The sequence below is a fragment of the Megalops cyprinoides genome, chromosome 10 (assembly GCF_013368585.1).
Source record: "Megalops cyprinoides isolate fMegCyp1 chromosome 10, fMegCyp1.pri, whole genome shotgun sequence".
NCBI lineage: Eukaryota > Metazoa > Chordata > Actinopteri > Elopiformes > Megalopidae > Megalops > Megalops cyprinoides.
In genome coordinates, this window is record NC_050592.1 from 33302449 (window position 1) to 33324708 (window position 22260).

The 22260-nt window shown below is 41.0% G+C and overlaps 2 protein-coding genes across 2 annotated transcripts; both read right to left on the minus strand.

The window, feature by feature from the left end:
• Positions 1-5419: 5419 nt before the first annotated feature.
• On the minus strand, positions 5420-11655 carry sqlea (squalene epoxidase a). Its single transcript, XM_036539749.1, has 11 exons — positions 11265-11655; positions 10467-10728; positions 9911-10088; positions 9027-9123; positions 8664-8777; positions 8001-8172; positions 7342-7437; positions 6744-6886; positions 6374-6470; positions 5972-6059; positions 5420-5770 (listed from the first exon to the last, which is right to left on the minus strand). Exons 1-11 carry the CDS (start codon positions 11532-11534, stop codon positions 5578-5580), a joined length of 1710 nt encoding a protein of 569 aa, XP_036395642.1. The 5' UTR covers positions 11535-11655; the 3' UTR covers positions 5420-5577.
• Positions 11656-15109: 3454 nt separating this feature from the next.
• On the minus strand, positions 15110-22225 carry LOC118785190 (xylose isomerase-like). The gene is made up of 14 exons (XM_036539761.1): positions 22161-22225; positions 21567-21643; positions 21296-21368; positions 20671-20786; positions 20456-20481; positions 19820-19957; positions 19407-19516; positions 18899-18994; positions 18714-18797; positions 18373-18499; positions 18172-18277; positions 17102-17284; positions 15572-15646; positions 15110-15193 (listed from the first exon to the last, which is right to left on the minus strand). Exons 1-14 carry the CDS (start codon positions 22186-22188, stop codon positions 15110-15112), a joined length of 1323 nt encoding a protein of 440 aa, XP_036395654.1. The 5' UTR covers positions 22189-22225.
• Positions 22226-22260: the final 35 nt, after the last annotated feature.

Genomic DNA, 22260 nt, shown 5'->3' on the forward strand with positions numbered 1-22260 from the left:
GTAGGTCTAACTTCTGCAAGGCAAACCTTGTAAACATCCCTCTTGGTCTTTTCACTGACTCAGTTCCATTTGCTTTCAATTTGTGTGGTCCTATATTGAAATGTACAATTTTGGGCTGTGAAACATGTCACAGGCAATTAGCTGCTAAACTTCTCAGTGATTAGCACCCACTTAAAAATGCTAGCAGAGCTGCTTAGCAGATTTGGCTGTTCAGCAGAGACAGAATATCAAACGCAGTATTGGTTTACCAATATATTAGCTATATCCAGAGATTTAAAGTTATCACTTGATTGACTGAATTCACCTAATGTAGCCTACGATTTTAAAATCTCTTTTGCAAGCCGTATCTCTTTTTCATCTTTTAAGAACTGTGGGTTTCCTGGGAGCTTAGACTTACATTCTGTAATTGTTAGATTTTGTTCTGTTCCAAGCGTATTCAATTAGAAGAACTAGACAATCGCCTATTTTTTTCAGCTTTTTTCTATTGAAAGCTGAAAAACTACTAATTCAAACTGAAACTGACAAAACTACTTATTCAAAATGTGTTGCTTTGTAACAAATGTACTTCAATATCAGAGTTGGGAATATTTATGCAAATACCACCTAAGATATAATACTTCATTGTCGGTTATGAAGTATTTGACGATCGAAGTGCTACCAATTATTGTTTATACTTCTTATATACTTACGAGTAAATAAATGAATTGTAAGTATGACTCAGCGTGTTCAGGATAGTGAGATTACGTAACATGAAATGATGTATCCACATATGCATGTTCAGTGAAAGGAGGTATGAAAGTTATTCAGATCGACACGAATGTGACAGGCATCAGAATTCGTCGCCCTCCAGATTAAATGTGCGTCAGTGCCGCCACCTTGTGGCAAAAAAAGAAATAATCACGCTTGTTAAACAACTTTAACTCGTCGTCGTTAGATGTAGGCCTACATAAAAAGTAAAAACAATTACTTTGGTTAAAATGCTGATGTACATCTTAAATCTGTTTTTCTCTGGATCACCGCAGACATAAGAGGCGGAAGAGCTATTTGTGAAGTACAAAAATAAGTTCAACTAGCGAGTTCTGACATTGTGTGTATTGGTTTCCGAATCAAAAATCCAGACATGAGGGACCTCATTAGCAAAGAGTGAACAACGATCGTATTTCTGTTTGTTAGCGGAGATAGGAGTCTGTATTGTGCTTTGTTGCGTTGGTTTTGGATGAGCTGAATTTGGTGGGTTGACGTGTTAGTTTCACCTGTGTTGAAAGTGAACACACGTACAGCAAACTAACTGTTGCCAGTGAATATTCTGGAGTGGCTATTTCAGTCATTTCTGCAAGCAGTTAGAATTCCATCAGACTTGTTCAGCCAGTGAATATTAAACGGCTGCTGCTCACCTGATCAGCCTCACTGTTCTCTGTAGTCACTGTACTGTGACTCCGGGCCAGATGAGTCATTTGGACAGAAGCAGTTCTCTTACAAGCTTTGCTTTGTACCAAGACTTTTCAACATTCCATTGCAGAGGCTGGGGAGGGATATTACTCTGTGACTCATGATTTAACACACCATTTTCTGAAATGCTGAAATAAAGTTTACATTTACATTTATTCATTTGGCAGACGCTTTTATCCAAAGTGACTTACATAGGTTACAGTTCTTTACAATGTTATCCATTTATACAGCTGGATATTTACTGAGGCAATTGTGGGTTAAGTACCTTGCCCAAGGGTACAGCAGCATCGAACCGGCAACCTTTCGGTTACGAGTCCTGCTCCTTAACCACTATGCTACACTGCCTCCCTTTGCAGTGTAGCATAGTGCTCTAAGTCGTTTGTGTTGAGTTTATTTGTGCATAAAAAGGACTAATAAAAGTTGACGATTAAAATGACATAATCTCTTCACTTGTGAACCTGTGATTAACAATAAAACATACTGTTGTAAGATTCAAATGAGAATCATAATCAATGAATAGGTAAAGGGCACAAGTATAATTAATGAGAAAATATGTCACAATATAAACAACGTACAACACAACGCTACATCCTACCTGGCACTTAATTGGAGATTCATAAAAAACCATTACACATTTAAATTTATTGCATACTGAATGTGGGTTATTGTATTGTTCTTGTGAGGATTTCTGTGAATCTGTCTGCTCTGTTAAGTGCTGTATGATAAACTTCACAGATTATGGGTCGAGTCAGATGGATTAACAAAAATATTGATGTATTGTGATTAAAAATTAAATTAACCCAGGTTTTACTGAATGATTGCTGTCACAACCAGGATATTGCCATAGGTTGGTGACACAAGACTGTTTCTGTCTCTCAGCTAACAGGGAGTCAAGGAATGACAGTACAGAGGGGAAGATTACAGCATTAACATTCTAAAAAGACCAGCAACAGAATTGCTCCTGGATAGGAACTAATGTCAAAGATTTGGCACTGGGGGCCAGCCATATTGCTGTTTCTTTTGCAAATAGTTTCTTGTTTGATCATCATCATTAGAGTAGCCTAACTGTATTTTTTCCACAGCTCCATCTTAAAATGCTACAGTCCAGCCTGCCAGCATTGTTAACTTTTAAATGAGCACGCTGTATTCTGATTTAGAGGTGCAACGAATAATCGACGTTGTCGACTAAAATCGATGACCAAATTACTGTATTTGCCAACAAATGTAATTGTCGATTAGTTGGTGACGTCATCGCGTGTTTTTCGTGCTGACGCGGAATGCTCGGACATGTAGCCTAAGCTACATTGCTTTACTGGAGTGAACAACAGAGCTGGCAACACCTTCATGACCAAAGACCTCAAAAGTGTGGCAGCATTTCACTCTTAACCCTTTCACATGTAATTTATTTTTTATGCTATGTAGTGGTTTGTTATGTTTTCATTAGCGTTATTAAGCTTCTCATAGTTTTCAGTTAGCATTTGCTATATTTTAATGTTAAATCGCTGTTTCCTCAAAGCTAAAATTAGCTAGAATTTTTCCAATCTAGTTTTCTAGTGGCACCGGTTTTAGCATACGCGCTAAACGGTCACATTGGTGTGACTGTAGGCGCGAAAGGGTTAACTCTGCCAAGAAGGTTGTGAACTGCAACATTTGCAAACCTGACCTTGCCTGGCATGGGAGCACAATGCTTACATGCACAGTGACGTAAGGGGTCAAGGGGCATCACAGAGCGTGATTAATCTGCGTTAATTTTTTTGCCGCGTTACTTTTTGTATAATTAATTATAATCGAAATTAACGCGTTATTTTTGACAACCCTACAGTAATGCAATAAAATAAAATGTAAGAAATAAATCTGAATTCTCTTATGTTTGGTTTTGTAATAAATTCATTTTTGAGCCTTCACATTGAAGACTACATAACATCAAACTGTCCTATCACCTGAGAAGATAGTGGACATATACGCAGAACGCAAACAAGGCGTTTACTTCTACAGTAGGTAGGACACTGGTTATTTAATATGCATATATCATAGTTTTCAATTTAACACGAAATTAGTTCATGTGTACACTAAATGTTTTAAAAGGGTACATGGAAAATGAAAGCCTAACAGTATAATAAACAAATTGATATTTCACTTTTAACAGACTTTAACTTTATGGTTAGTGCGCTTCAGTTGTGTGCGCTCATGTGTGAAATACCCTACATAAGCCTATGTGTGATATAGTACAAAGGGGTCAGAAACTGATTTGATGCGCTGTGTTGTTTGGCTTTATGGCAAGCTTGGCGCTATTGTCTTCTGTTACTGTATGTATGCGTAACACGCCACGCAATAGTTGGACTGTGTACTGACGTCAGTTAAAAAATGTTTGTCCCCCCAGCACAAATGTCAAACTCCGCCTATGCATTCTAAGATCAAAACTGTGCTAAGAATGTTTTATAAATGAGGCGCCAGAAATTTGTCTGAAAAGAGAATCTATGTGATCCATGTCCATTTACAACAGGTGGTGCTCAATATTTGTTCACTCCATAGTTCCAGTGCTGTGAAATTCAAGGTGGTCCCTATTCTTTAATTACATCATAATGGTCTGGAGTAATTTCAGACACTATCTACCACACCAAATCATTTTGTTCAATGTAACCATTTATTGGGTGAAGGACAGCATTTACAAAAGACGTTCATCATGGTAAAATGATGTCACAGTGCCCCCCCCCCCCCCCCCCCCCCCCGCCGCCCCTCCCCACTCCCAACGTTGCATCAACAAACTCCCGTTCGTGAGAAAGCCAAGTAAAGGCCACAAACGACCACCCTGCTGATCAGACGCAGTTGCGTAGCTCCCCTGGGCTTGCCCACGTATGCACCACCAAGTCAGAAAAGTTCTGAGCAATGTGCGAGTTCATTCCCTATGCACCAGGCCATCCAGCTGCCATTACTACAACTCTAAATCCCTGACCCACTTCCTGGTGCGTTTACTGTGCCACGTTTCTGAGCACCCCAGTCCACAGATGGCCAGTCCGCGTCCTCATTTCAGCAGGGTGCTCTGAGCCCAGATCTAGTGGGCTATGCAGCCTTTAATAACTACATAAGGGCATGGGCCAATCAAATTTATCAACAACAGTTCACTCGTAGCTTTGCAGACAGCAGTTGAATGCTATTTAAGGAAGCTCCTAGCTCTGGCTTGCCTGCTAAATGTATCAAATAATCTCCTGATTTTCTAATTTTTTGATGCCTTATTTGACGACAACACATATATATATGCATTTTTCCTGGCATACTTCCTCCAAGATGAGGAGTGGGGATGGAAAATGCATAATATTGAAAGGTTGTTGTCATTTTTATTTTACAAAAATCGAAACCTGAAGAATAGTGGTCCCAGGTACAATGTACACCTAGTTTGGTCATAGAGTCTTCAAATTTAACTAGGACACTAATATTGGCTCCAGGTTCAATACAAAATATGTCTGTGGGCCTTGTGCACGAAAACCAGTAAGGTACATCAGTTTGCAATTCAAACAAATTAGTATTCATTCTCTCATTTTAAACTGCCTACTTTTCATACAAAGGTCCACCTCCATTCAATGAAGATCGTACCAATGAAGTAAGTGCATTAGTTTCAAATAAGACACAAGCACTGATACATCACAACCATACTGGCTAGTATTCTCTCCTTGTACTGTTTTAGTTTAAATCTGCCTCACTTAAAAATGAAATCATTTTTACAAGAATTACAAATTTAGCAGCGTAGTGGTTTGTCAAAAAACAATTTCACAGGTGAACATTTACTGTATTAATTCACAACGATCAGCAAACAAAACCCAAACAAAACAAAAACCAACGTGGAGAATGAATTATTTCAGATCAGATGGAAAAGGCAAAATTAATTAAGGAACTACAAGGCAAATGTACGTTTTTATATTTTAAAAGCATGTATTTCTGCCCAAGGCTTATGCAACTTAAATAGCATCGAGTATTCAAAGTTCAAAAACCCATTTGTCAGTTTCAAGGCGCATCTTTTTCAAATTAAGCCCCCCTCCCAACTATACAGGGAGTTACATAAAAAATCATCAAACTACTGTACAGTAAGACAATAAGGCTGATTTGTTATTTCCTGGCACTTCCCAGCATGCCTCAGTAGACCAGATATTTGATCTCAGAGTAGATTAGAGGGAACATGACAGTGCAGGCTCGGTACAGGATGGCTCCACTTTTGAAGAAAGCTCGCGGCTTCATCAGCCACGACTCTGACTTGAAGCTGAAGTAAATTGCATACAAGGCCACTGCGAAGAAATGCCCAATCAAGGTCATTGGTTTTGGTGTTAGTCTGTCAAAAGATGGGGAAAAAAAGAAATATTTAGCCAATCACATATGGCTATATCAGCGTGTGCAATATTGTCTGTTCAAATCAAAGATTTACTATTAAAAATGTTTTGAAAGGTAAATTGTGCCTATATTGTGAGTAAGAATAATATCTGATGTCTTCTCGTATAAGCTATGCATGTAAAAAAAAAGAAAATAAGCTTACACAGACAACAGTCCAATGGGACCAGCAATGCACTCCCCACCAAGCTTGAAGTAGTGGAAGCAAGCCTTCCTGAGCTCATGTAGTGAATCTGAAAGACACAAAACAGCCGATGGGGTGAGCAGGCCTGCTCTGTGGGTCGCACGTCCGTGAAATTCCCTGGCTTAATGTTAAAAAGGATTGCCACAATGATCTGGTATCCTGGAACCCAATACCCTGACTCCTCCCTCCCTCCACCACCCCCCTACAAACATGCACACATTCACAGTACAGTGCCATAAATTAATCAAGGTCATTGAATATCTCAACAAACAAAATGGGCCAGTATAGTTTTACAGGCACACAAGCAAAGGATATCCCACAGGACATCCAGCAGGACTCCCCTTACACGGAGGCACCACTTACTGTCAGTGGCGGCAAACAGTTCATACAGGGCCTGCGCCAACACATTCACTACAAAGGAGTGCGATGCCTTCCGCTCCCAGTGGAACTTCTTCTTCGCCTGTCAACAAAAACAAGTATAACACTCCTCTTTCTTGTACCTCAGCTTTAAGCCCACTCATAACTGAAAGAACTAACTTTGTGAACAGCACTGATTCATTTGTTTTAGGGACATATTTTTTTCCCAAATATCAGTAAATAGAACTCTTTGCATATGTCTACTAGAGACACAGCCAGATCTGGGTCTACTGGCTAACATTCTACAAGGAACAGGCACACTAGCACTCCAGCTGTTTTGGCAAGTTAGCCTTTATACCTGTGGGCCTGCATTTACCTGGAGCATGGCTTTGTCGTCATAGAGATCTGGGATGTTCTTCAGCAGGCCTCTCCATATCCGGACGTCATTGAGCACCACACTCATGCCTCCTCCTGTCAGGGGGTGCCTCATGTTGTAGGCGTCTCCAAGAAGAAGGACCCCTGGCCAAAATAAATCGACACCTCATTCACCCACTCAGGCCCCATGGGAAATGTAGTACCCGGGAAAATGCTAGAGCCCTCGGCGGCTGAGACAACAACGCCCTTTAAAATTGGATCACTGCAGACTGAATAATCTGGACGTTTCATATCTGATTACAAATATGGAAGAATCCGGAATTATTAGCTGTTTCCTGTTTTGGACGTGACTCCTCCCTCACTAGATTACACAGTGGATTTTTTCCAGGACACAGTTTTCTACAGGTCAGCAAATATTAAGGGCTAACCATAAACCCCTGAGTAATCTACGCATCGGTTCCATTTTAGTAGTCAGCGCAGATTGCAGAAAGATTAACGGCTTATTACTCCTATATTTTGCAGGGGATCATATTTAAGACAGCCGTGCACTTATTCTGACTGAGCGCTGTGGTTTTCATATGCACTCTGTAGCACCGCACCTGGTTTGTTCACAGGGGATGGAGGCAGGAAGCTGGCGGGCATGGACCTCAGGCGATCGTTCTGCAGTGCTACCATGAAGGGCTCTTTGATGTGTTCTGAAGACAGGAAACAGGGTCAGGTCAGTTAGTCCATGCAAAGAGCCTGAGATACATTAGAGTAATAATATAAGGTGGCGTATGTGTGGCCAGGATGGTCCAAATGAGAACTGAATCACCTCTGCAACCCCACAAACACGACTATCTGAATTTAAACATAGTTATCTAATGGGCAAAGAAGACGAAGGGTCCTCCCATGGGGAACTCAATCCCTGTATTGATTCCAGGAGCAGCACATTAACACACACTGAATTCCGCTACGTAGAGTATCGCAGGTGTAAAACATGCTCTCTTTGCATGTTCATCTGTAATATAAGCACCACGCTGCCAGGCAGCTAATTGCTAACATAGCGGGAGGTATGCAGGTTTCATACTATAGCCCTCACCATCCACGCACAATTAGCTCCATGGGCTAAAGACCAAGATCCCCAGTCAACAGAACTAAGAGTATCCTCACCTCACCTGTTGCAGATGTTCCTGTGTTCACTTGTGCCTCTGAGCTCCACTACACATGACTAAACATCAACAGTGCCACTGGTTCTACCTTTGCTCTCCTTCCTTACCTGGCAGCTGTGGGTAGATCATTTCTGACATGTACTCCGTGAGGTTCCTTGGCATCTCCCCTCGGATGTCCACCAGAACTCTGGTGTCTGAAGAGGAGATCTGGTAGATGAGGACAGGGCTGGGGTTGGCCAACACCAGTTCTGCATGGTTTGGCTTAAACTGGGGAGAATCCTGGAAGAAAAAATAAAATATCCCATATGTGTTACCAAATAATCAGTATCAACTGTACAAGACACCAAGAGCTACGCCACTGCCAATCATCCAGACAGACATTGTGATTTGCATGTTTTTCCACGGGACACATGGATGACAACCAATCTGCTTGGTTAAGACTGCAAAGCTGTAGAAACTGTTGCTAAAATCTTCCTTCCTGTTAGTGGAATCTGAAAACAACACTCAAACATACCCACAGTCACAATTTCAACGTCAGAGCCTAATGTGCAAGCACTCTGCCTAATCAAGCGTGTCATTTTTATGACTTCTGGAATTATCCAAGTAAGCGGCCACAGCCAATGGTGAGGGTGGTGATCAGGACCGCTGTACCTTTTTAACATACATGTTGTATCAGATTACATCTAACACTGCCCCACCTATAAAAGTCAGAGCTGCAGACAATCGCAATTTTAAAATAATTTTAAACATTGTAAACCAAAGTTCTTTACCTTCATTATGCATCCGACAAAGTGAGAGGAGATTTTGACTTTCCCAGACACCAGGCTTTTCCTAAACTTGGAGAAGCATCCATCTGCGACCACGGTCAGTGGCGCATGAACTTCCTGTGAGACATAAACTGATTTGTCAGTGTACCAGGAAGATGGAGCATGTAGAGATTACTAAAATAAGGCAAGTTTCACTGTCTGATCCAGGCACACATGCACATCTTGTTGGTGTCACAAGACAGACTTCACTTGAGTAGCACAAGGGCAATTCACATTATTGTCTGTATTGGTTTCCAAGAAAATGTCACATGTCTTACTGTATCACTGTGAGTGAGGTAGGCAGCAAACAATGTCCCAGGATCTCACCTTAGTGTCCCCAGTTTCCTTGTCCCTATACTGAATCCCTACAACACAGCCATCCTCCTCCTCCAGGCTGGTCACGGTCCCTTCTACAAAAGTGACACTGTGGAAACACAAAGTTCACACAAAGTCACATGAAGCAGCCTCCTCTGTTCAAAACCACTGTGATAACCCATTCCTACAGCTACAGAGATATCACATGTATGGGGAAGTGGGTAATTTTGTATTCCAAATTAGCAATATAATAGTAGTTTATATTTTTCCATTATAGTGGCTATTTCAGAATACAAAGCAGTGAGGCACACAAAAATGCTTTAAGATTATATATTGTGAAGGTGCACTCTCAGCTCACCACAACTATGTAGTGGGTCAGTAAATCATTACTTTGTTGTGTAATTAGTGCAATGGCTTCATCCATTTTATACTCCCATGTAGGCACCATCACTGAAGCAACACCTAATACAATGGCTGCTGCTTCACTTTAACCAACTGAGAGAGACACAGAGATATGATCTTAAACCAAAACAATGTGTCAGTGTGCCATCATCAGTTAAGACAATGCCCACTATGTGGGACTACTGTCATGAAAAATCTACAGTGTATTACAGTAGTTTACCCTATAGTTATCATTCCATGTTAAAATCTAACAGGAATATCTAGAGGATTTTTTATCTTTACTGGAAAAATCAATAAGCATAAGCATAATCAATAAGGAAAGTGAAAATTGTTTGGCAGGTCTATCCAATCACATTTCATGTCAATAGTCCTCAAATGGCTCATGTATCAATGCTTGGTATGATCAGCTAAACAGTTTCCCTGGGGTTCATCCCCATGGGGTGTGCTTTTTTAGAGCACCCATAATCCTCCTCGGCTGAGTGGGAGGGTCTTACTTGGGCTCGGCAAGGGCAGCGCGGCGCAGGCCCATGATGAAGCGGCCGTGGTGGAAGGCGCGTCCGCACTGGATGGTGTTGTCCTCACTGGGGTAGGGGATCTCCACCTCAGCGCTGCTCTCCAGGTCGTGGATCACATAGCCATTCACGATGTGGGCGTCCAGCCCCTCCACCGAATCTGAGGGAGGGAGAGTCAGTCACGGCTCGCTCACGGGCAGTCGGCTATTTACGCACATATTTGCATTTTAAGACATGCCATTCATGCACTGTACAAGATATCCCAGAATTTTATCTGTGCCAGGTTTTTGTCATAGTTATCAGAACTTTTGTAGAATTAAGTGTGTTTCATTAACTTTGTTTACCCTTGAACAAACAATGTGGTCACAAATGTTTTTCTTGCTGTGAAAACGTGACACATGACAGAGCCCTTTCCAAAAAGCAATCATATTAAGTTTAATCACTACAATGTACATACATCTAATCCTAAAATATAATTTGCACTTTCTGAAGTAAAGCAGAAGAGGGGTATGCCATTTGGCTATGCTGGCAAACTCACTTTCCAGTCCCAGGTCTTTGAGGGCACGGTATCCTCCTGGCTGGAGCAGCTCTCCTACGATCCTGTCGGGTTCCCGCAGGTCCCTCTCGACCACAGTGACCCTCCGTCCGTCTCGGGCCAGAACCGCGGCCATGGCGGAGCCCAGCACGCCGGCTCCTACGATGATGACGTCGGGTTCCGAGGCGACGGCAGAGCTGCACGCAGAAGCCTTCTCCACGCTGGCCGCGTTTTTCAGGTCCGCCCTCTTCCTCCGACATGATGCCTGGAAAAAGAGTGACAGAGAAACAAGTCAGGGCCACGAAGGTGTACGGGAAGAACTGGTTTATCTAAGATATATTTGCCAATACTGCAACACATTAATAATACAAATTAGTTTAATGCAAACAGAATACAAGTCAATACACATTCTGTTTCTACTCTGTTCTTGCATGATATTGATTTGCAACTATCTTAAACACTGTTAATTGGCCTGGATGGAGACGCAATCCAACTCATACAAATAACAACAATAATCGTAAAATGAAAAAGAAGACAATTGTATGATTTTTCCACCTGTCCATGCATTTCCAACAAAGAATACCATGCGTGTTTGAATCTTTTTTTTTACTGTTGATTGTAAATACTTGTATTTCACTTTCCAAAACGACACAATTTAGCTGTAAACGTTCTTACTTGAATACGACTATCCATGCCATTGATGTGATGTTACGTAGTCCTAAAAGGTGTATTGTTTTAAAATCACATTAAATAATAAATGTATGAATAGATCGCATGAGTATATATATATGGTTTACATACCTTTTTGGACGAGGTGTCTCTACTGCTGGAACAGTTTGGTTTGAAGAACCGTTTTGCGAGCGGCAGGGACGAAAGGAGTTCCAGTGGTACTCGCAGTATCTGCGGTACTTTGTGCGTCTGTCCATAGCGATACCTGGTGTAAGACAGCAACAAGCCGGCGGCGAAGAACACCAGCGCTGCAAGCACGATCTCTTTATGGGCGTAAGTCAAAACGGCATCGCATTTTTTGTAAACGTATGTGAAGCTCGCAATTCCCAGGAACGTCCACATGACTTTGTATTAAATGATATGATAGGGAAAGTACCAAATTAATAATAGAAGTAAAAGAATACAGAAAAGAAAACAATATTCTGTAGCTGTTTTGCTGTCTATCAATATAAAAAGAGATTTAAAAACGTTATAAATACAAGTTTGATTATAATATAAAGTGCATAAAAAGTAGGTTACAGCAAGGAGTTATCACAGTGGAAAAAGCTTGCTAGCTAGCTATAGTATATAGGCTATTTGGCGTTTTGGCACGATATTCTCGCTGCACAGACAAAAAATTCTTAGAAAAAGAAAATTGTTCTATTTTAATATTATAAAGGAAAAAACAAAGATGCGTCAATCCATTTCAAGAATATAACCCAGTTTCCAGACAGCAGTCTCCGAGCTGCATGCCTGCCGGTGCGCTTGTTTCAGATGATGCTGAATAATTTATGTTAATGAGGAGAAGTGGCAACCTAGCGTTTTCAGAGGCTCTATCCCGCCCTCTCTGTATCCGAATCCACCAATCCGACGCTGCTCATCGGTGAGCAGAGCTCACGCTATCTGGCCATTGGCCAATCCTGGACTGCTGAAAGGAGAACTGACTATCAAAACGGTAGTATGATGTGATGTCACTGGAAAGGTAGATCAGCTGGCGAACTTTGGCTCTGTGCCTGTCACGGTGCAACAGCTGTATCATTTCAAACATACGACACTCATCCACCGGACATCCTACAAGTATCGATCGACTTTGATGAACAATTTGTTATTCCAACTTTTACTGCAGTGATCTTGTGGAGGAGCCGGAGACATTCGTTTTTTAAAAAAACGCTGTTTTATTTCGCATTCCATTTTTGAAATAATTTTTCTAATTTTTCTAAGGCCATATTAATTTGGAATGCATTTTATTGAATGCGAGAGAACGCCACGTCATTAAAACTAAATTCTGAGATAATGCACACCGCGCGATGAAGGCCAGCTTACTTAATGATTATATTCACCCTAAAAGTAAAGTTAGCGTCTGTAGACGTAGTCGTTTTGCAGTGTGTAATTCGTTTTTGGACGTACGCGATATTATCACTGCCTGTATATTTGGGGGGGGGGGGGGGGGGGGTTGTTTTGGTTAAAAAAAACAGGTATGTTGGCGGGGCTAGCTGTTTTACCTACCGCAATACACGACAAGGTTCGGAGAACACCAAGGAGAGGATGAGTTTTATAGTGTATGGTATTTGGTTATATTTTGCGCTATGCCATGCCACGCTATACTGTTAGCGCGACGAACAATACGACGACAGACGCATATGTAATATAAAGATATCATTAAATGCTAAATCAATTGAAATAAATAGGTCTTTCACATGCATATGCCGTAGACATCGTAATTTAAGCATAAATCCAACAGGGACAATAAAGAACTGAAACTGAAACTACGCGTAATAAAAATAGAGTAATATCGTCCCGATTTGGACTGTAATCGACCCTGTGCATCAGACAAAGCAAGCCGGGCTGCGTCTCGTTTAGAGCAATTCACGAGTTGCGAAGTCACAGCGCATAGGAACGCATTTCCCTTTTGCGATTTAGTTTTTTAAATAGTAGACATTGTACCATTCGACGAAGTTAAGTTATGCTAGTTAATGCCGTAGACAAACAACAGAAAAGAAGTTGCTGCGTCCATGATTTAAAATTAAATTTGAAAAAAATATTCCAAAAAATAAGTCGTTTGTGGCATTGGCTCATTAAAATAAAGACTGCAAGCCCTTTATTGCACATTCAGCTGTATTTTTGCCAGTTTCCTCTACTGTGTGTGTGTTGGTCGTCAGATTTTCTCGCACCTTTGCTGTTGTCCGTTTCCACGCTCAGCGGTGTAGGTTCAGAGGTGACTGCTTCCACGCTGCCGACGGTGTTGATCCTCGAATTTACACTATTTTACGGTTGCTTTCACTCGGCATTCACAACAGGATCAATGTGTAAAACACGGTATGCAAAAAGCCACAATGACTTGCAAAATCCTTATCTTAGACACAAAATACTGTGCTTAGAAACAAGGAGTAAAACTCTTAAATCGCATCCGGAATTCTCAGAATACAGCCACCTCATATTAGTATATTACATATTAGTACATGTTCAAATGCTCATTACTAGACATGCAGATCACTAAATCATTTCAACACGTGTCGACGTTACTATCAACACCATTGCTCAGGGGAGTAGCACTGCAACACAACTGGTAATCACCACTACATAACTGGTTGTTGGAAAACCTGTATGGCAGTTTCTGACAACATGGAGTAGGCTAATGCAGTTCGTCTTGAAGCACCGGGTCATGGTCGTGGACTCCATTGCATTCATTTGGCTTTATACAATATACACGATTTCCATCCAAAGATCCAACTCTATATGTTATATATTTATAATATTCAATGATTAAATGCAGAATATCACAGGGAATGCTTACTGTACATCATTCCAAATATTTACAACAATTCTAAAGTGTAGAATAATTCAGTACAATTCAATTGAGAAATGAGTAAAATGTTCATTGCTATTTGGATACTTTAAATATGAGGAAAAAACCATTGCATAGTCTGTTTTGATGAATTATTTTTGATTATTTTACAGTGACCATTTTTAAATGCTGCAGTGATCAGTGTTTAAATTTCAGCAATGAAAATATCCAGTGCTCTGATGCCTTGATAAAATTTTTCATGATATAGTACCTCATTCAATACAATTGTTTTTATTTCACAGTCTATATGAGATTTTGAGCCCAAAATTAGAAGTATAGCATTTTACGTTGACTTTTGCAAATTGAAAATCTATTGTGAAAATTGTTTCAGAGCAATAACAAAATACTGTAATCACTTAGAAACATAAAAGCAGCTTTAAAACCTACAGGAACAATTTATGACCTTAAAAGTCCTCTTTTGAGATTAATGAAAAATACAATTTGCAAAGAATTACAAAATATAATTTGCCAACCGAGTATATAATGAACAAACATGGAGAGTTACATTTCATATTACAGTTTAATTGAATATAAATCTTTCAGCCTACAGATTTACACTCAGTTTTATGAAAACTCCCATAATAAGCAATTAGTCAAAAGTTCCTTAAAATATGAAAAATGGTCAGTTTTCAGGGTCATCCTGAAAATGTCTCCACCACTTACTTGATGACAATTGCAACATGAAAATTGCTGTCTACAACAACTGCATGTAGTCTTATGAAATTAATTACTCAAAATACAATGCATCAGACCTTCAAGCTAACACTATGTCAATTATGCTAATACAGGGCAAAACACATACAAGAAAAACATGCTGTGATAATCGGAAAGCACCCCATTGTTGATATAATAACAGCGGCTGCCCATAAAGATGTGGACGCTAATAAGTTCACCTTTTGAACAGTCTGAAATCATGGGACCAAAAGATCATTTTAAACTTCTGAGTAACTGAATGACCAAAAAGTTAACTTCATTAGGATAAAGTGGATGGAGGATATAAATGCAAATTACAAAAACTCAAGACACTTTCTACTTGACTGAAATCTAGACAGAAGGGTTTCCACACTTTTCGATCCTCTTTAAAAGACAAATTTTACAAGTAGTGGTTAAAGATGGTTTCATATTTTTCTTGCTTCCCTGATGTAACTTTCGGCTCTCCATTTTGTTTGATGAACTCCTTTATGTAAACATGAAAAGGAAACATTATTTTTAGCAGAATTTAGACGTTTCTATTGGACTAATGTTACCTGGTATTGAGTTGAGTAGTCGGAAACACTCATTTAAGTGTAAGAAACCTAAATGCACCTAGGTACATATTTTTACAGACAGGTTTAATACATGAAAGATGCTACTGACATAATTTCATTATTTTTAATGGTCCTCTTGCACTGCCAATGAATGAGGCAGTGAGCTAGTGCGCTGCAGTGATGTGAAGACATATTTTAAGCTTTGTAGCCGTACACATTCAGGAACTTTTAGTCAGTGTTTATGAACACACTGCTGAGTCAGCAGTGACACAGAGGTTTGAGTTCTAATTTGGGACATGTGACCTCACCTCCAGCTCTTCCAACGAGGCGCTTCCCTCATCCACTCTCCTGCCAATCCCACTGCTGTAACTCTGGTAACGCTCCTGTGAGACATGCACAGCACACTGAGAACTCAGAACTTTCCCACTGAATAAGACAACAAAACTGAAAGATCACAGACATCAGGCTTAATCTGATCTAATCTAGATCAATCTGTCAGTGTCATTGAGTACGATGTAACTGCAAGACTGGTAACTGTCAGCTGAGAGTCTCCTGAAGCCACAGGACCAGTCCTCTTCTCTGCATGTCTCAAATGTGTGTAGGTTCTGCAGAGAGACTCAAGACACTTAATCTTTTCAATCTAAAAAGGAGGAATCAGGGGAGATTTGAACTTCACACTGATACTAGCAAGTATTTTTTCCTCTCAGAGAGTTATAAATGCATGGAAGAGTATGCCAGGATTTGTAGTGAAGTGAGACACTTTTAAAGAGTTCAAGACAAGGCCTAACCAGTCTTTGACACTCTGTAGACAACTGACAGAATGATAAGCCTACCTTGGGTCAGTTGTGTGGAAATGGTTCGGTTTCTGGAGGGATGACACTCAACAGAGTGCAGTCTTGTGCAAATTATGCCGTAGAAACATCCCAACTAAAGGTAGTAGCACGACACATTTATTTCACCACCTCAAACATCACCACCCAGTGCAATTTGCTGAGTCAGTGAAATACCGGGAAGAGGGACAGACCTCTTCTGCTACGGGTAAAAGCTCTCCATCTATCAGAAAGCAAGTAACACTGGCAGCTTCGTTTTCAAGAGTTGTGCCATATCACAAAAATAGTAAAAGGTGGCAAGAAATAACAGCTGCAGTGGCATACCATTTGGCAAAAGAAATGGTCCCCATCAGCACAACGGAGAAGGAGGGGTTCAAGAGGTTACTTATCCCTTTCGCACATAACTTATTTTTATGCTATATAGCGCACGTTTTACATTACATGATTTGTTATGTTTTCATTAGCATTATTAAGCTTCTCGTAGTTTTCAGTTAGCATTTACTATATTTTTTTAACATTAAGTCGCTGTTTCCTCAAAGCTAAAATTTGCTAGAATTTTTCCACTGTAGTTCTAATCACACCGGTTTTAGCATATTCACTACACGGCTAATCACACCGGTGTGACCGTATGCGTGAAAGGGTTAAAACTATTGACCCCAATTACGAGCTTTTATTTATGTACGGAAACTATTTTTATTTAAGTACAGAATTGTTATGTTGGAAGCAACTGACCTTACTTTCATACTTTACAAGATGCATGCTGTGTGTGCAATTGTCTTAAGTTTTTTATTTTTTAAAACTACTTAGATATACAGTTAGATAATTACTATTTAGATATAAAGTATGCTGTGTATTTTCTGTGTACAAATAAATACTGATACTTTAACATTATACCTTCTTAAGGTTCATGCTTTCATCATATTATGTCATATTGTATATAGCCATTTGTCTTAAGCATATCGAGATATGAGTTTTTTTAGCCATATCGCCCATCCCTACTGTGAGTACCTTCACCATGTCACTGATCACGCCCTCCTCGATGATGCTGACAGCGTTTCTCAGGCCGCGCGCGAAGGCGTCCATGGCGCCGATGTGGGCGATGAACAGGTCCTCCGGGTCCGTGGACTCCCGCCGCACCTTGGCATCGAAGTTCAGGCCACCGGGCTGCAGTCCACCCTGCTCTATGACAGTCTGCAGGGGTGGGAAGGGTGGGGGGGGGAAGAACAAATAGCGAAAGCGCCTCTTCTCTTTCACCTTTCTCCAATATTTCAGTCGCTCACATTGACGATCAGGGCAGGTTTCATTATTCCCCATTTCATGGCAATCCACTTTAGAGCAAATTCTGTTTGCCACAGTTATAAAAATGCTGCCATTAACTGTTCTACAACACAAACCTGATTTACAGTGAGAGGTAGACTAGGGAGCAAAAACAGGAGGGAGAAAAAAAACACAAAGAAAAGGAAGTGAAATAAGGTAAGCTCTAAGAAAAAGTATTTCTTTTATCTTTCAATTGTGTGTGCACTGTCTTGCTCTCCCTGTAGATAAATGCCAATCTGACCATGATTTGTTTCGTTGCTCTGTGCCCTGTTGTTCCCCTAACTTTATTAGTCATGTTGAAAACACCAAGGCAAATTTCATGTGTTTTACATGACTAATAAACCCAACTCACTCTACAGTGCTTGTCACAATACTAACAAATAATACTATACTTCATGTATATTTAAATGTACAAATATTTACACTACATACTAGTATTATTATCTTATGAAGATTTTATATAACCCCATATTTATTTAGTCTTTTTAGGGAAAAAAATGTTCTAACCCACATTCAGGAATCCTGTCCTACTTATGTCTATTGAAAAACTGGATTCAGTCTCTGATAATCTCATATAGGACAGGGTTTCCAGAAACAAATTTAGTAATAAAAGTAGGGCCACCTGTACCCATTTCCATATACAACTAGAATTTTGGTGCATTTTAAAAAAATTTTTGGCAGGCACACTACCTACTAATGTGGTTCAACTGTCAAGGAATAAACAAAAGTCCTCAGACATGCAGGCATGCCTCCTCTCTCACCTTCATCACCATGGTGGTGTTCTTGATGTCCATGGGGAACTGGTCCGTGTCCCAACCGAGATCGGGTGAGCCCGTGTTGGAGTCCACTGAGCCCAGCATGCCAAACCTGCGGACACACATAGACAAAACAGGCTCAGCCGGAAAAGGCCAGCTCTGCAAAGGGGCAAGAAGAAAGAATGCGTGGATGCAAGCTGGGCTTACGCGGAGGCCATCACGATGTCGTGTTCGTAGGAGTGACCTGCCAGAGTTGTGTGGTTCGGCTCGATGTTCAGCTTGAAGTGGCTGTCCAGCCCAAAGTGCTTGAGAAATCCTATCACGCTCATGGCGTCTGACAGCCGCCAACAATAGAGATGACGAAAAGAAGCCACTCCTCAGGATAACTTCACACGCATTAAAAACAACACCACAATGTGCCATGCAAAAGGTAATTTGGTAATCCAAGTACTGTAGAAAGAAAGGAGTTCAGGGCTTCTGTGCTGTGTTTTCATTCGCCCCCGTCCTTGTAGGAAAACTGACTGGCTCTTACTGTAATTGACTCTTACCGTAATCGTACTGATGCTTGCACGGCTCTTTGGGCTTGGGCTCGATGAGGAATTGGCACTGGAGGCCAATCTTTTCTTTGTATGCTGGGATAGAAATGTAATAAAACTGTCAATCCAATGAACGTGACCGGAGGACAACTCTTCCAAAAGCTGGAGGTGAAGTACGGGACAGCTGTGCGACTCACCAACGGCCATTTTGAAAAAGCTGGCCATGTGCCTCAGCTCAGCAGCCACATCCGTGTTGTGCAAAGACATGAAGCCCTCTCTGCCACCCCAGAACACTGCAACAATGATAAATAAGCCTCATGAGGGCCTGCTGTGTGGTGTGAGACACGTGTATGTTTATCTCACCACACTGAAGCCTTGCAGATAGATGAGGGGTGGCCAGCTTGCAGCCCCTCAGAACAAGATGTATGACCCCAAAAGTGTGCACAGAGGAAAACAAGAGCATCCATTATGAGCTGGATTAACGCTACAATTAAAACAGTTATTACTCAGTCCCAGTCAAATTTGTACGGCATGACAGCACAGACAGACAAAGGGTGTTCTTAAGCAAGGAATGTTCATGTTATCCCTGTTGTTTCACCAGAAGCATAAAACCAGTGGAGCTACATTGTAAGATTGACCAAGAGGCCTCAAAGGTCAGGTTGGTGACCCCTTCTCTCAAGCCATCCCTTGAGGAAACATCCTTACCAAAGTTCTGTGCACCCAGCTTCTTGGCTATTTCCAATCCTTTCTTCACCTGGGCTCCAGCGTAGGCCAGCACGTGACAATCAGGGTTTGTGGAAGCCCCATTCATGTACCTGTTAGCAGACACCATGGCTGTTTATTTTCAACAGCTCACAAATCTCACAACAGCTTTCATATGGCAAGAGGCTGTGTCAAGCAGCTAGACCATGACTCATTAAAATGCACAGCAATTTACACAGTGATAGAAGCAGTGTTATGATTCCAGTACCGATTACTACAACTACAAATGATGATGCCTCTGTGAGTTTTCTCAGTAGACTGCAGCACTATCCCTAATACGTGTCCTTAATATAATCTAATGTAGATTTGTGGGGCTCAGCCCTGATATGGATTTATGGGAGATGTAACCGGCTTACCTTGGATGGGCAAAGAGGTTGCAGGTGACCCATAGCACTTTCACCCCAGTCTTGTTCTGGAGCTGTAGGGCCAGATCTGTGATTTTGTCCAGATTCCTGTTTGACTCCTCCAGAGTGGCGCCCTCTGGAGCCATGTCCCTGTCAGTGCAGAGACAAGAAAAACAGCACCTACAAACCCATGTTCATGTAACACCTTTCCCCTGGGCTGTTTATCAGCTGCAGTGGAGGTCAATGCTGCTCTAGGATAACAAACATGCCTCTTAGTTTGTTTCACCCAAACAATAGCTTGCCTAATACCATGATCCATCACAGCATTAAGTAATCCACATTATCATGTTTTAAAAATAGACCCAATGTAAAGGTACAGCAGGACTGTGGCTCTCAAGACATATAGTTCAGGGCTGGTCACTCTGTGACTCACTGTAATGAATAGAGCTGCCTCGGGTAAACAAGTATTAGCTATGCCAATGCTTTCTCATGGTGCACTGCTTCCATTAATCACCATTACCAATTCCACAAAACCCCCACCAGCATCTTATTAATAGTCCCTGCACTGACACAAGAGACAGCAACAGCAGGAAATGACCCAGAACTAACAACGCTACACATACAAGTTCACAAACCACTGGTCCATACCTGTCATGAAAGGTGTAGTATTTCACCTATCAGCGAAAAAGAAACACACAATTACACAAATAAAAAGGAAATTCAAAGCTCTCAATCATTTAATCATTTGATTTGTATGGATGCAGTGATTTCTCTTTTCAGTTATTTGGCAGGAACATATTAGGAATTGACAAAAATTTTTATGAATCAACCAAAAACGGATTCAAACTCATCAGCGTACATACACCTAATTTGGTGAAGAATTCAAAAGCGGCATGGAGTCTCCTCTTTGCTGTTTTCATAGCAGCCCCACCCTCATTCCATGCCCTCTGAAGGGTGGGAAATCCAAAGGGATCAGCACCTGAGAGGCACAGTCATATAAAACTCCAGGAAGCAGACATCAAGGAGCGTCATGTGTGCTCATATGAAATGAACGTGCTCACACTTCTCAAACTGTAACAAAAGAAAGCTTCTGTGTAAAATCTGACTGAATGCATTTCGCAGCAATACTACTGAATGGCTTTGTCACCCAGGAAAGTGCAGCAAATGGCTATTCTGAGCAGCTAGCCCATCTCTGGAAACACACTTCAAAATAATTACTGCCGACTCATAATCAGCCACATTCTCACATACCTGAAGGCATCTCAGAGATGCAAACTGCACACAGAATGCACAGCACTTTCAGCCACTCCAGGTTTCACTAGATGCAGGTTCAAACAGCAAGAAGCAGTCACCAACAGGCAGACTGCACTCAGTACATAGAACTGCTTTTACTAACACGTGGTAATGGATAAAGCTGCTACACATTAGGAGTGCTATTTCCATCTCTTCATCTGCAGTAGAAATGAGTGACAGGGGTCTATGTCTCACCAGTTCCACAGAAAGAATGCCAGTAACACACAGAGAACCTCAGCCAGTCCTCCATCTTCCTTCCCAGCAGCACCTGCAGTCAAAATTTCAACAATAGCTCTGAGTTCTTTCTGCCATTGACAGATACTCAGCATCAGTTTGTCAGCCCATAGTCCTGACCCCAGCCGATCAGATTTGAATTTTTAATATGATCCATTCTCCGTTTTTGCATAATGACTTACTTTAAAGACAGGCATATTGACATGCATGCATTACAGAGTGCCACACCTACTTCGTCAGCATTATAGTGCTTGAAGCACAACAAATCTCGCAGTCCAGCGTCTGGTGTATACGGAATTTTGGGAATCCCTGTGAAAGTATAATTTTCGAAACATTGTTTAGAAAAAGACATCTATACATTACCCCACAACCCTCTGCAACCGAACATTCTGTTGTGCAATAGGCTACTAGTTTGAAAAAGTGTTCCAACTTGCCTGGATTTGGGCCAGTAATGTTATTGTACGACTGACTTAAGTTTGGTAGTCGCTACTGGCAGCGACACAGGAATAACACAAAGACAAGCTAGCTAGTTAGCTTAAAAATCACGGTGGTTGGGACCAAATCTGAAGTATTGCGGTTTACCTTATCGAAACCATAACCTCTAACCGGCCATTTGCAGCCTTTTGCACTAGCACTCTTTTAAAATAAATGAATCTGCTGAACACATTTTGCGAAAGCGGTTTGATACACTTAGTAGTAGCAAGTAGTAGTAGCAAGTTAGTCAAGTTCATTTTCCATTTTGTTTACCACGCTGCCCACGTAAGCATTTCTCTATTGCAAGGAGTTGTGAGCTCGGTGCAATGTAGCAAGAACATCAACATTTTACCATGAAAAAATATCTCGTCTGTCGTCATTTCAGTGTTTTCAAAGGCTTCTCAAGTTTAGTCTTTCAACTACCGTCGGATCAAACTTGAAAGTGCACCCTG